The 14,711-nt window shown below is 45.9% G+C and overlaps 1 protein-coding gene across 1 annotated transcript in view; it reads left to right on the forward strand.

Annotated features, from left to right (window-relative positions):
• The first annotated feature begins 12,172 nt into the window (after positions 1-12,172).
• Positions 12,173-14,711, forward strand: part of ARHGEF9 (Cdc42 guanine nucleotide exchange factor 9) — a 177,813-nt gene continuing 175,274 nt past the window's right edge. Inside the window, exon 1 of the mRNA XM_029087029.1 lies at positions 12,173-12,224. Coding sequence (XP_028942862.1) covers positions 12,173-12,224 — 52 coding nt within the window. The remainder of the gene's footprint in view (positions 12,225-14,711) is intronic.

Consider the following 14,711-nt stretch of genomic DNA (forward strand, 5'->3'; position numbering starts at 1 on the left):
GTCATTTAAATCAGATTTAAGTTGCTTTCAAATTTGAATGGTTTGGGAGCAGAATTTCAGCCTCACTGAAATCAATAGCAGAACCACCACTGCCACTGGGGTAAGAGTCGACCTGTGTTGCTTTAACAAGTATATCTTCTAAAAAAACTTTTCTGCTCCTAATTGCATTCCTTTGTTCTTTTTTCCTTAAGTCTTGTGAAGAAAACAATCTGAAGACAATGCATCTGTGACCCCTGATACCAGCTTGCGAGCCAGGGCGATGGAAGTTGTAGAGGGCTGCCGGCATACTGGTCCCGTGATAGCTCCAAATGGATATGCAAACAGGATTTTCCAAGCAAACATGGAGGAAGGGAGTACTGGCATGTTGGAGGTCTGTGGTGCTGAGCACTGCACCTCCAGCGATGCAATCCCGAGTGAACGGGACGAAGCACCCAAGTATAAGAAGATGACCAAGGGCAACCGGATTTGGAATTTTGTTAGACGAAGGAAAGGACTCTCTACAAATAAAGAAAGACCTCAGTCCATGATCCTACTGGGAGTTGCCACTGAGGTCTCAGAATTAAAAAAACCATCCTTCATGGACAGGGTAAGGCCGTCAAAAAAGGGTAGAAGCTCCAGGATGCCTAAGAATGTGGATTTGAGAGCATCCAGGGTCCAGGTTGCTTGTGACCCTGAGGAGGACCATCATGTCAGTGGGCAAAGAGCTGTCTACAGGGTTAAGAAACTGAGTGACAGTCGGAGGCCCTCCCGCCACTCGTATGCGGGGTACATCGATGATTTGGATGATTCTTTTGAAGACATAGAGCTGAACATCAGCATCCCTGAAATTGATGCCAGTGAAAGTAAATGTCTCCGGGATCTTAGTGTCAGATTACACAGTGAAGATAATGATAGTAACTGCCATAGAATACCAGCTAGAAGGAGCGAGTCTTTGAATTTTGAAAATTTTAAGAGTCCTGCAATTACAGAAGGGGACAATCAAAAGAGGTGTACTGTGCTCCCACAGGAGAGCAGAAGAGGAAGAAGCTCTGATGTCTGGAGCTATCTGAAAGGGATTTCGTTAACTAGCAAAGATAATTCAAAGCTTCCAGATCAAAGGGCTGAAACCAATTTCCAGAACTTAGAAAATATAACTGATCATTCTGCTTCTTATTTTGACTTTGATATGAGATGTGAGGAGACTCTTAGGCAGCGGAAAAAATCAAACAGTGCAACAAAAGCCACTCACTTTGGGGGTGTTGTGAGGTTCTTCACCAGTGTGGCTGAGGCAGCTCGGAGGCTGCGAGGCTCCTCAAGGGCATTTTCACCTGATGAGAAAAGGCCTCAGCGGAGTTTCCGAAGCTGGAGGCAGGATGTTCCCTCCCACAAAGAGGGCTTGGTTATTGAGAACGAGAGTGCGAGGGCCTTCTGCACGGTGGGAGCATGTCTGCAGTCCCCAGATTCAGGCACGTGGGACAATCTGAGCTTTGAGAGTTTGGTGGGGAAAGAGCCTATGCAGCGCTGCAAAACCACAGAGGTGTTGCAGGACATTGGTTCCTCTGCCCTGGGCAGCGAGAACGAGAAATTTAATGAAACACCACTTTCTCCCTTTGGGCCAGAGCCATCCATCTCCCACCTACCAGAGCTCACAGATGACTCTCTCACTAAGCTAAATGCTAAAGACCACTCTGAGGGTCTGATTGACTTTCCACAGACGACTTTGACTAAACAAATTCAGGATTCAGGTAATAGTCCAGAGAAGACACAGGTCCTGGCCAGGGACCTGCCATGTTCCCAAGGTCTTCCTGTGTGTAATCTGGATACTGTGGACCTGCACCATTTCTCAGCAGCAGATGGTGATTTTTCTGCAGAGACTGAGGCTCTGATTCACCTTCCACAGACATCACTGACTAAACTTGATACCGAGGATGTGGGTTGTGCTCCAGTGGTTGCTAAAGACATGGATCCATCTCCAGCAGTAGCTCAGGAGCTTTCAAAACCAGAACTGGATACCGAGGACTTGCGAAATCCTGAACTGTCTTTGCAGGACTTGTCTAGTGGTGAGCTGGGGAATCAAGACACTGGCAGTGCTCTGGAGAAGACACAGGTTGTGTTCAGGGACTTGCCTCACTGACTAAACTTGATACCGAGGATGTGGGTTGTGCTCCAGTGGTTGCTAAAGACATGGATCCATCTCCAGCAGTGGCTCAGGAGCTTTCAGAACCAGAACTGGATACGGAGGACTTGCGAAATCCTGAACTGTCTTTGCAGGACTTGTCTAGTGGTGAGCTGGGGAATCAAGACACTGGCAGTGCTCTGGAGAAGACACAGGTTGTGTTCAGGGACTTGCCATGTTCTCAAGGTTTTCCTGTGAATAATTTGGATGCTGCAGGCCTGGGCCATTCTCCAGCTGCTGATGGTGACTTTTCTGCAGTGACTGAGGCTCTGATTCACCTTCCACAGACATCACTGACTAAACTTGATACTGAGGACGTGGCTTGTGCTCCAGTGGTTGCTAAAGACATGGATCCATCTCCAGCAGTGGCTCAGGAGCTTTCAGAACCAGAACTGGATACGGAGGACTTGCGAAATCCTGAACTGTCTTTGCAGGACTTGTCTGGAGGTGAGCTGGGGATTCACAGCTCAGGCTGTACTCCAGAGAAGACACAGGTTGTGTTCAGGGACTTGCCATGTTCTCAAGGTCTTCCTGTGAATAATTTGGATGCTGCAGGCCTGGGCTGTTCTCCAGTTGCTGATGTTGACTTTTCTGTAGTGACTTTTTTAAAATGTGCAACAGTTAAAGGATGCATTTTAGAGCAGACTGATTGCCGCATTAAAAAGCGCGGAACCATTTCATTTGTAGAACAAAACTCTGTAGAGATAACGGACAGAGGGGAGCAGTTTAACTGTAACGAGGAGTGCCGCCCCTTCCAAGTGCACGTCTCTAGAATTGTCTCCTCCGGACGGCTCAAAAACAGAAAGGTATGAGTAACTTGTACTGTGATGTTTTCAATAGGACCGTACTTTTATACATCTTATGAAGATGCTTTGCACTTGAAAGCATTTTTATATATTCCTCATTGGGTTTTTCAGGTAAGTAGACCATCATGTGAATGCTGGCCGTAGACGCAGCTCTTAGATCAGACTGAGAGGAGTCAGTTAACTGGTGTATCCCTGAGCTATTAGTGTCAAGCTCCAGAGCTGCTTCGCCTATGACCCTTTGGCCATTTGTTTGTATCAGTGCCCTTAGAACAGGGCTGTAGCAGAAGTTTCTGTATTTCTGGGCGCTACCTTTATTTTTTTTTCCCTCTCTGCATTTAACTCATTTGAAGTAGAAACTTGTAAGAAGAGAGCTTTCAACAAATCTAGAGTTTTGAAGTGTGCTGTGGGCAAATGCCATTCAGCAGTTGTACTATGGCCCTTGTATTTGCTTATCTAAAAATGTAGTAGCGGGGGTGGTAGTTGATTTTTACTAGGTGAAGCTGGTTAGAACGCAGCATCTAGAATACCAGTCAGAGTCCAGGCACACAGTGCAAGAACAGGAAAAAAAAAAAAGGGCGGCCCATGTCTTGTAGAGCTCATCAGAACATTTCTTTGGCAGATCTAAATGAGGTGTCTCTTAGCTCCAAACCTGTCAGAAGTTGTGTGGCCTCAATAGTTTGGTGCTGAGCCTGTAGAAGAAAAACTTGCTAAGGGGCTGGGTGTGTAATATAAGCAAAATGTCTTCCTAATGTGTCTACACACCTAGTGGGGGTCTGGTCAGGGCTGAGCTGCCTTACATTGCAAAATGACATTGCCTTTTGGGATGTTAAATCCCCAGCCGTGGGCAGTGGTGGTGGCTCTAATTGTGACAGCACATTCCTACTTGTTATAAGCAAGTCTTTCAAAGCCCTTAAAATTGTTAAAACATTTAAGTGGATGTTGCATTTTGGATTAGGTTCTGGGTATTACAAATCTGTATTGTGCAGTTTATCACTGCGAAACCTCAGAAGTCCCGTGGATAAGGGAGTTGTGCAGACAGGGTGAGAAAACCCTCCTGAAGCTGATAGATTCCTCTGATAACCCTCAGCCCATCGCTGTAGCACCTGCGCACGTGTCTCTGTGTGGAGCAGAAATCTGTCCGCAGTAGCAGTCCTAGCACCTATGCCAGGTCACTTGCCAGCAGGCGCCAGCCTTGTGTCTCACAGGAGGGGCAGCCTTGTCCCCTGCTCAGCCACTGTAGGATCTACTCAGGCTCACGTTGCTCTGTGTTGGTTGTAGAATCAGTACAGGTTTGTGGATAGGACCCAGTGTGAAGCCCAGCTATTTTCTTTTGGGTCCCTGCTGATTAGCTGAGGCTGAAATTACAACTTTTAGGGTGCCAGGGAGGGAAATTGGGTCAATTAATGAAGAAACTTTCTCCTTTCCTTTTGGGCTTGGATACACCAGAGATGTTACAGAGGTGATGATATTGTTCCCTGTTGGAAAAAGGGTCACTAACTTCTGAGCCAAGAGGGGAAGTGTTTGAAAATTGGCAGCAGATTAGAAATGCCTGGGGAAAAAAATTCTGAACTTCTAACTCCCAGCTAAAATGGGCAGTACCATTGTTAGTTATTCCTGGATTTGTTTTTCTGCTCTGTTTTGTGTAAGACAAAAAAATTAAAGATAGCTCGCTGTGTAATTCCAGGCGCTTGCGAAGTGGAGTGGTAGTGGTTAGTCACTTCTTGTGGTCTCCAGAAGAAATGTTTTTAGGAGGAGCTTGAATGAAAGGGCTGTGGTTTGATATCCCTTCACAGGAACCAAGCTGAAAGTATTCTGGGAAGGAGCAAGATAACAGAGGTGCAAAGGGATAGAGTGGAGCAGAGGAAAACATTGGCACTCTTTTCCCAGAGCAGCCACCACTCTGCTTGCCGAGGGGAAGGGCTGCATGGCTCATTAGGGCAAAACCTGAGCGAGTGATTTCCCAGGTCAGCTGTGTGAACAGGAGACGCAGTAAGTCCCAGCTCAGCTGTTGCAGCTTACAAACATTACCAAGAAACTTAAATATGGTGCTTGAGATAACTGGACAGGAAACCTCCCCCGAGTTCCCGTTGAGCGTGGCAATAGCAGTACGACCTCTGGACTGCCTGGCTTCCGGCCTGACGCCGCACTAGGCAGAAGCAACAGCGGGATGGAAGGGAAAGCACAGAGCCCACCCTGCTTTGTAAACACCCTCTGCATCCCAGAAACTTGGACTGGAGATTTAGAAATGCACAGTGATCTGGTGGCAGCATCAAACCCAGGGCAGTCAAGAGTGAGGCTAAAGGAGAGATACTCTTGGATAGGAATGGATCTGGAGAGTCCACCAGCAGCTCTGGTGACAAATGTCCTGAGATACCCTGGGGATTTGCTTGCCTATCTCTCATCAGGGAGTGGCACTTGGAAACATTTTACCAAAAATAAACATGCAAGAGAAATAACTTCAGCTGGAGTGTGACAGTAGCATTAAACTCCAGCCTCTTATTGTTTTAGGGCTAAATCCAGCTCCCTTCTGACACCTGTTCCGGGGCAGTTGTTGGCCCTCCTGCTTCCACTCCAGCCTGCTCTGCATTAATTGAAGGATTTGTATTTCAAGTGAAATGCTTCTTCACAAATAGGGAGAAGGTGCTGCCAGGATGGGGTGGCCTGGCTTGGTCAGCTGCTGGAAGCAAGCGCTCCGACAGTTTTAAAATGGGCTAGCAGTGTAGAGCAGAAATAACTCAAGCAGATATCTTCAAAACAAGCCACGCATTGTCCCACAAAAAGCACGAAAGTGCTGGCTCTCACTGAGGCTCCCTACCTGATCCTGTTGGGAGGTGACATAAGAGGTTGAGGCTGAAGTGTACTCTCCTGCAATTAACTGCCCTGTTTCTTGCTTTCCTAGTCTTGCCTTTTGAAATTTTAATGTCTTTGGGCAGGAGCTGAGTGATGTTATAGGCAAGTAACAGCTCAATAGGATTTGATCTTAATGCTGTAAAGGAAGTAGCATTGCAGAAACATTTAGTAAGAAGAGCAGCTGTAGAAAGGTAGAAAACCACTTCTCAAACTGTCCCCCCCCGCCCAGTTACTTTCAGACTCCGTCCCAGATTCTCATTTGTTCCAGGAACTTGTGAAACAGTGGAGATAAAAACATTTTGAAGAATTGAAAGAACAATAAAGGTCAAAACAGATTGTCAATGGGAAATGAGTTACTGATTTCACCATTCACACAGCTGCAACTCTGGAGTGAAAATGCCTTCCTTATTTTGCGAGATAGATGTAGAAATGAACTGAAATACAACACAGAGGTTTTACTAGATTTTGGACACTTCGAGGCCCTGACTTGCAAACTATAAAAGTCCCCACTGAAGTGAATTGTCCTTGTTCCACCTCTCCATGATGTCCCAGCAGGGAGAATGCTGCTGTAGGGTGTCAGGCGTAGCCCCAGAAGTTGCATTTGACCGCTTCCAGTAGCTTGAGGCGATGCTGATGTGGAAGGAAGCTTTTGTACCACAAAGACTACTTTGCAGGTCTGGCATTTCCATTGAGGTTTCCAACCACCTGGTGTGGCCTTGGATAGGGTTTCTGGAGGGTTTGATATCTCCTTTGGGAATGACAGGAGGAAAGGTTGCAAAATATGCATCTGACTTCGTATCACAGACATTATTTTAGAGTTTTTATCTCCTGGAAACCTGATTTAGGCTTATTGCTGGCAGAGGGGTCCTCCTTCCTGGTCTAAGGTGCATGCACAGGGACTGGGCACTGCAGAGCATTTTGGCTGGTGTTACTTGCAGTGAGAGAGCAGAGGATTTTCGCTGCAGTCTTTCTATGCCCTCTGCTGGCTTATTTGTGAAATAGGAGTTGATTTTTATGGAACAGAAAACCTCCTTTTTCTCAGGGTTTTGAGTTTTACCTCCGAAAGGTTTACAGGCTGCAGTTTGCTGTGGCTGTTGTGGATGCACAGAAGCACCAGTGGTTTTGTGATGCTGTTTTCTGGGAGAAATATGATTGCCAAAAGTATGAAAATGAGATTTCTCCAGGCTTGTCACCTGGGCAAAAGGTGTTCATCACATCGGAGGAGGTGCCAGGCCCTGGGTTTCCCAGCCCGTTTGGTTTCAGAGCCCTCTAAGGGTCTGGCTGATCAAACTCCCTTCTCAGTGTCGCAGACGTTTCTCTTGAGCAGCCGTCGAGTTTGTTCTTCTGAGTCCCCTATTTAGGAGTAGTTGTGCTTACAAAAGCCTCCACAGTCCTTCCAAATTAAGAAATAGTACTCTTTAAATCGTGCTGTTGCCAAAAAAGCACTATACTCTGTCTGTAGCGAGGTCTGATTTAGTTGCAAAATGAATATTCTGTGTATTTATGGTTTTTAGTACGGTTGTGTCTGACAGTCATGGTTTAACTGTAACGAGGAGTGCCGTCCCTTCCAAGTGCACGTCTCTAGAATTGTCTCCTCCGGACGGCTCGAAAACGGAAAGGTATGAGTAACTTGTACTGTGATGTTTTCAATAGGACCGTACTGTTATACATCTTACGAGGATGCTTTGCACTTGAAAGCATTTTTATATATTCCTCATTGGGTTTTTCAGTTAAGTAGACCATCATGTGTATTTAGGAGCTGACCTGTCCAGGTGCCATACAGGTGCTCCCTGGAGTGTGGTAACGTCACGAGTGGCCCGTGCTGATGGCGCAGGATCGGTGCTGACTTTCCCGGTGTTCCAGGGTTTGGTGATTCTGCACAGTGTTGCTCTGTGTGGGAAAAGCCGAGACTCTCCCTGTGCGGTGGGTCTGACTGGAAGCACAGGATTGCTGATTTGCCTGAGCGTGCTCATGCCAGCGGATGTGTTTGCAGATTTGTGACCTGATAGCTGGGGCATATCTCAGATCCTCCCCCAGCTTTGGAGATTTACTTCAGTGCAGCAGCTGCGGCTTCCCTGCAGAGGAAGATACAGCAACTTATTTTTTCTGTGTTTGATCAGAAATTGCAAGTGATGTGCAACAAGTTCTCATAGTGACCTTTAGCTTGAGATTATTTTGTTGTGTCTCTGTTACAGAATATTTTGGGAACAGCAGCAGAAATAGGATTCCTGAGTTGATTTGTCTTTTCCCTCCCTGCTCTGTTGAATACCAGTAACCAGGAAATTGGTATTTCTGAGAGTTGATCTTCAGAGCTCTCTTCATCTCTTGGTTATTGGCAGTAAACTGGGTTCTGTCTCAGCCTACTGCTGGTAGTTTTGCTTACAAAAACCTCCACAGTTCTTCCAAATTAAGAAATAGTACTTTTAAAATCGTGCCATTGCAAAAAAAAAGCTCCTGTCTGTAGCGAGGTCTGATTTAGTTGCAAAATGAATATTCTGTGTATTTATGGCTTTTAATGTGATTATGTCTGACAATCATCTTATTTTTAGAGGAGACAAAACCTATAAACCCAATCTCCAAGCTGTTGAGATTTTTGTGTTTTTAATAACCATGAGGTGCGAGCAAAATCTTGAATTAAAACCTATATTTAGTGCTCTCTATAGTGGGATAGGATTTTTTGGGAAACATATTTTTAGCATCATCAGGGAAAGGCAGGTTGAGTTTGCAAAGCTTATAGGCTTTATATGTATATATAACCAGCCACTGAACACGTGAATAATTCAGATTTCTGCATATTTTCATAAAATACTTGTTGAGTTTGGCCTTCATCTAGTTCCCAGACTCAAAGTTACAACAGGCCACCTCCTGCCATCCTCGGTGCCATCAGAGTAGGGATATGAATGGCAGCCTCTGGGCATGGCTGGCCTGTATGCTAAAGGGACCATGTGTCCAGAGCTTCTCCGGGTGGAAGGTTTGCTTTGGCTTTTACCTCTTCCCAGCTGTTCTCTAGTCAAGAGAAGCGTAATTGGTTACTGGACGCGGTACTGGGAGCAGGGAATGGGAGATCAAGGCTTAATTCATCCACAGACTCCCCCTGTGCCTTTGGGGTATTTATAGCCTGTCCACTTGGTTCTTCTTCTGTAAATAAAGATAATAGTGTATCAGTGAAAGCTGGGGCCGCTGGAGTCTTGAGGACAGGTGCACTAAACCATATGAGCACCCAGTTATTAGCAGGGCCGTGGAAGTACGAGAAATCTGTCTCTAATTGAGGCTAGAAGCCTCTTGGCGAGCAGCACCTCCTGTTTTCTTCTCCTGACCTTTATAAACTGATTTTTCTGCTGATTTCTTGACTCTGAGATTATACACAAGACTTCCACAGTGTCACATGTCACAGAGAATAAAATAAAAAGTAGGAGTTTGAATTGTGGTTTTTTTTTTTTTTTTTTTTAAGAAAATTACATTCTGCAAAATATCACTGTATAAGTTGTCTTTTTCAGGATCTTTTTCTCCTGAAACAGAATAATAAAAGTTGGAGTCACTCAAAAGTGAGGGAAACGTCAACATTTTTCTCCAGTTAGCTATAAATGCTAATTCATTCTTTGGATTAATGTTACCAAATGTTAAGGTATAACTGGGGTATTTGACCACTTTATGGGTGCTTCAGTCAATTTCAAGTATTTAACTGTTTCAAGGAATATTTTGTGGGCTGTTGGTATAGAGGGCATGTCTTGTTAGCAGTTGTTATCAGTCAGCTTCCACAGAAACTACTGTGATAATTTCTGCTTTTCTCTGTGAAACTTTCAGAAAAAAAAGAAAATGATTGTTCTAGTTTTGCTAAAAATGTCCCTGGGCATTTTCAGAGAACGAGGTCCCAGTTTTCTTTCCAGTGCTGCGGTTTGCCCCACTGTTTCATTTGGACCATCTGCAAGTTGTCAAGGGCTGTAACTTGTGTTCTCCCTGGAGATGGAGCACACTGTAATAACTGGAGGAAAAGAAAGGAAAAAAAAAAGAAAGAAAAAGTGGTGGTAGGTGCTACATTCATTAGAGAGAAAATGGTGCAGAGGGGTGTGTTGTCTCACAGATGTTCAGAGGAAGGTGTAGACCAACCCCATTCGGTGCATCCTGCCCAGCCAGGTGTGTGTGTGCACTGGGGGCTTAGGGACCCTGTTCTGGTCCAAATGGTGATGCTATGAAGAGCAAGGGTTGGAAATGCTGGGTGGTGTGATTATGAGATAACCCTTCGGTGACAGTAGCAGGACTTTGGACCTGTTTGGATCAGCTGGGAGTATTACCTGTGTTTGATGTCCTGCAATAAGCTAAAACACCGTATTTTGGGAAAAGACCCAGAAAAATTCATAAGGGGAACACAAGGGGCTGAAACATGGTCCAAAGCCAATGTCCTTGGTGGATTTGGCACGGAGCAAGGCCAGGCCATCTGCAAGCAGCTAGGTCCATCTCCTCAGTCACACCAGAAACCCCAGGGTGGGCAGGAAGTATCTTGAAAGAAAAGCAGCTGTGCTTATAGAGAGACTTGATTTTACAGGTATTGGGTTGCAGGAGGGTCAGTGCGTTTGTATTAAACCTTTTTTAGCAGCTAAGTGATGTAAGATTCAGCTTTTGAAGGACAGTCCGTGGGTCTGCTATGTTCTTTTACAGTTATGTATCGACCAAAGGGATTAAAGTCCATCTACACGTGAGGAGTCCTTTCTCTCCCCAGAAGGCTCTCTGTGCCTTCCCGATGACTCCAGCAATAATAGCAATGCTGTTATGTTTATTCACCTCCTGTCCTTTCTTAGACCATCTGTAGGCTTCTGTTTATGGAATTGGAAAAGACCTTATATGACCTGTGGAAATATCTGGAAGGGAGTGTTTAGTTAAGATTTTTGAGAATGAGGAAAATGACATCCTGTTATTAATTTAATTTGCTTTTACATGGATTTTATTATCAGGAAGACTGTTGGGTTTTGCAGGAATTGTTCTTGATGGGTATCCCAGCTTTATAAAATAACTTGTAACTTTTATTTTTATAATAGTATGGGCAGATGCTAGTATTATGCTGCTGAATGAGCACACAGTTAAACAGACTGTTCTCCTAAACCTCATCACTGCAAACTCATTGCTCTACTCCATGACTATCTTTTAACTGCTGGAGATCTTTCTGAAAAATCCTCTTGTTCCATTTTCCTCTCCTTACTCACGTGTCTCTTGAGCATGGCTGTACATGGAATGGAGACTAGTGATGACTGACAGCTGTAACCTGACAAAAAAATCTAGAAATTAACAGTCTCCTGTAGGCCATTGAAGGATGCATCTCCTAGTTCAGTTTAGGAGTCCCCATGGAAGCAGACCTCCCAGTTCTCCAGCCTCACTGTACTTTGAATATACTGATCTCTCTTAATGACCCTAAGCAGTCTCACCTGCGGCCTCCACACCACACCCATGGGCCTGGCAGCCCATTTAAGCTCTGTCCTGGATGCTGGGTCCTTCCTTGAGCAAACTGGGAGGTGTGCTGGTCTCCAGCTCAGCCATAGCTGTGCCTTTGTTTTAGTTAGTACTGGGCCCTTGGCACACGCTCCCTGTGTGTGCTTTTGCTGGGGCTTGGTAATGTGAGAGTGGACAAAATGCTGCACAGAGAGCAGACATCTTCATCATGCTGTATTCTCAGAAGTGCCTTGGAGGCCAAGTGCCAATAGAAGTTGTTGGACTTAAACACCATGAGCTGTGTTCAAGGTATGAGCCTCCTACGATCGGAGTTAGGGCATTCCAACACCAGAGACAGCAAGTCTTAATCTTTTAGTCCAAAAACATGAAGCAGGTGCATATTGCAGTGAGAAAGTCTAAGGTGTGTTGCACTGTCTTGAAAATTCTATGTATTATAGAAAAGTCCCTGGGGAGGGACTTTTTATAAAGGCAGTTAGTGATAGAACAAGGGGAAATGGCTTTAAACTAGAAAAGGGCAGGTTTAGATGAGATGTGAGGAAGAAATTGTTTGGTGTGAGGGTGGTGAGACAGTGTCCCAAGTTGGCCAGAGAAGCTGTGGCTGCTCCTCCCTGGAAGTGTTCTCGGCCAGGTTGGATGAGGCTTTGAGCAACCTGGTCTAGTGGAAGGTGTCCCTGCTGCTGGCAGGGGGGTTGGAACTGGATGAGCTTGAAGGTCCCTTCCAACCCAAACCCATCTGGGATTCTATGATTATGTGTTCCGTGATTGCTTTGTGTGAGGCTTGACACGTACTGGTAATCTACTTCTCTGACCCTTTTCTTGCCAGCCGATGTCTCATCCTTCTCAACCATCCCCACAAGCACCACCCTTCAAAGTCCTTGTGGAGAGATGTCGTTCTGAACCCCTTTCCCAGAGCACCCCGATGGGGCTGGACCAGGTGGGAGGACGCATGCAGCACTTGCTCCGAAGACGTGGTGAGTAGCTTTGTGGTGGTTTTCTCCTAGATCTGTTTTTTGGGTCTCATCCAAAGGCCAGTATGGGTTGAAAAGTCAGAAATGTGGCTTCCATCCATGCTTGTTACAACCATGGAGCCAGGTGAGGGAGCTCTGATAGCCACATGCTGAGGAGTTTCTTGCTAGCTGATAAGATCTTTCTGTATACAGTGTATTTATGAAATAAGGCTGTTTTCTCTTTTTAATGTCTCTGAACACAGTTCCTGTAATTTGGTTACAGGATGAACAGATAGGCATGTAAGGTGTAAAAGCTGTTCAGCAGCTTCTGTGTAGGGTTTCATTTGGTAGTTTCCTCTTGCTATTTGGAGGTGGCAAGTGGTGATGGATACTGAGATCACAACTCAAGTCTGATGTTTGTTTGGTAACACGGCTAGAAGTGGGTTTTTTTTCTCCTATGCTTGGGTACTCTTCTTGATGGAGAAGAGAATCTCACGAGCCAAAGACTACAGCGAGCTATCCTCTGCATTTGTCCTGCTCAAAACGACACTAGAGGAGGCACTTACAGAATGTATGTGCTGGAAGGGTCTTGTGTTGGCAGGTAAATAGGCTTATGGTTGAATAGATGATATCATTTTTTTGAACCTCTAATTAAAAAGATTGATAATTAGAGTAAGGAAATAATTTCCTGAAGGGATACTGCTAACACCAAGAACCACGTGATTTAGCAATGGGTAAGTACGGGCACGCTGCCAGATTGCGCTGGCGTTGCTCGGGAGCACGCTGGGGATCTGAGCCGTTAATGGATAGTGGCAGCACATCAGGGTTAGGAAGAACTAGGAAGGAAAAGACAAAGTGGCTGCCTCTTTATTTGGTGGCTCTTCTGTCGGGGTGCACACGTTTCTAGCGCGTGGGGAGTAACACATGCATCTCCCAATGTGAGCATTAGAGTGTTTGCACGTTGCTCCTGAGTGCTACTCCATTGGCACGGTGCCTCTGGAGCCTGCTAGCAGCCTTTTGCTATAATCGTCGCTCGCGCTGCAGCTTCATTTTCTGGGAGTCTAGAAAGTGAAACGCGCGTTGCTAAAAATAACAGCAGGCTGCCTGCGTCAGCATCGCATTTAGGAAATGGGTCTCAGTGCAATCGCTCTCCCAGCAACGCTGGAAGAAACTCAGGATTGCTGCCCACCCAGCCATACCAGGGCTGCAGCAGGGTCCCCAGCTCTGCTGTGCTTTGTGCTGCTGTCCTGGGCCGAGCAGGGTCCTCACCTATTTGGTTTGGGGTGCAGGGAGCATTTCATGTGTGTGTGTTTTGCCCCTGTAAGGTAAAGGTGACCTGAACCCCAGGAGCAGGGATGTGGATCTCCACTCTCCCAAAGCCTGGGACCCTTTGGGGTAGATGGTTTCAAACCCCTCAGGACTGATGCAGTCTGAACCGTTTGCCAGGGTTAGAAGTCCATCAGGAAAAAGAAAATTGGCGTTTTGCATTTTTCAGGGAAGAATTCCAGAATTTGGCTGTTTTCTGTGGACACGTTTCTCCATGAACAGGATCACAAGCCTCCAGGGGATGGCAACACCCGTATACACAGGCACGTGTATGCACGCTGCCCGGACCACAGGCACCGGCTGACAGGAGCCTGTGCTGGCAGCTGCCGTGAGGGCACGAGCCGTGCTCAGCTTCTTTCCTTCCTCCCAGTGGCTGTCACTACAGGCTAGGGGACGTGAAGAGTCTGATGGAGGGAGGGATTAAAATCTAACCTTGCCAAATGTGGGAGGGAAAAACCCCAGTCTCACACAGAATGGCACCTTCACCCTAAAGAGAGAGGGATAAGGTGGGGAGCTGAATATCTGGGTTGATTAGAAAAGCAGAGCTTAATTTTGAAAGGTGAGTTGCCAGCCCTCCTCCATCATTTGCCTCTTCTTTACAAGCTGTTTTGTGCTTGGGCATGTACCATCTGTAAGGCCAGGCTGAAATGTGGTGTAAATGGTATAGCTTGCTTAGAGCTAGATCAGAATTGCGTCTGTGAGGGATTGGCCTGAAATGCTTGGGGTGAGAAGTAGCCCAGTTTCTTTGAAAAACAGCTTTTATGGACTTTTCCATTTTTGCTTTCTGCATAAATTTGAGGAGCTGTTTCTTTTTCAAGGCATTGCATCATATGGACCACAGCAACTGTACAGCTGGGATTTCTGCAGGTCCGAACTGCAGAGGTGCCGTTAGCAGTTGTGACCCAAGGAGCTAGTGTACTTCCAGTCCTGGTGCTCCTGGGAGAGCATTCTGGCTTCACACCCAGCTTGTCTGACCCCACCTGCTTACACCACCTCTGAATTTGGCTCTCAGCTCTTAGGTTGTGCCTGCGTTTTTGTAGTATCCAAGCTGCACTATTTTTCTTGTATCCCAAGAGCACTGAATAAAGCACCTAAATATACTCTCTGCTCTCTTTTTCTAAAGAAGAGGTTGAATGAGTCTCTTGCAAACAATTTTGTTTCTTTCATTTAAAGGAACAGCCTCCG

The sequence above is a fragment of the Antrostomus carolinensis genome, unplaced genomic scaffold (genome assembly GCF_000700745.2).
Source record: "Antrostomus carolinensis isolate BGI_N321 unplaced genomic scaffold, ASM70074v2 scaffold3989, whole genome shotgun sequence".
In the NCBI taxonomy this organism is placed as follows: domain Eukaryota; kingdom Metazoa; phylum Chordata; class Aves; order Caprimulgiformes; family Caprimulgidae; genus Antrostomus; species Antrostomus carolinensis.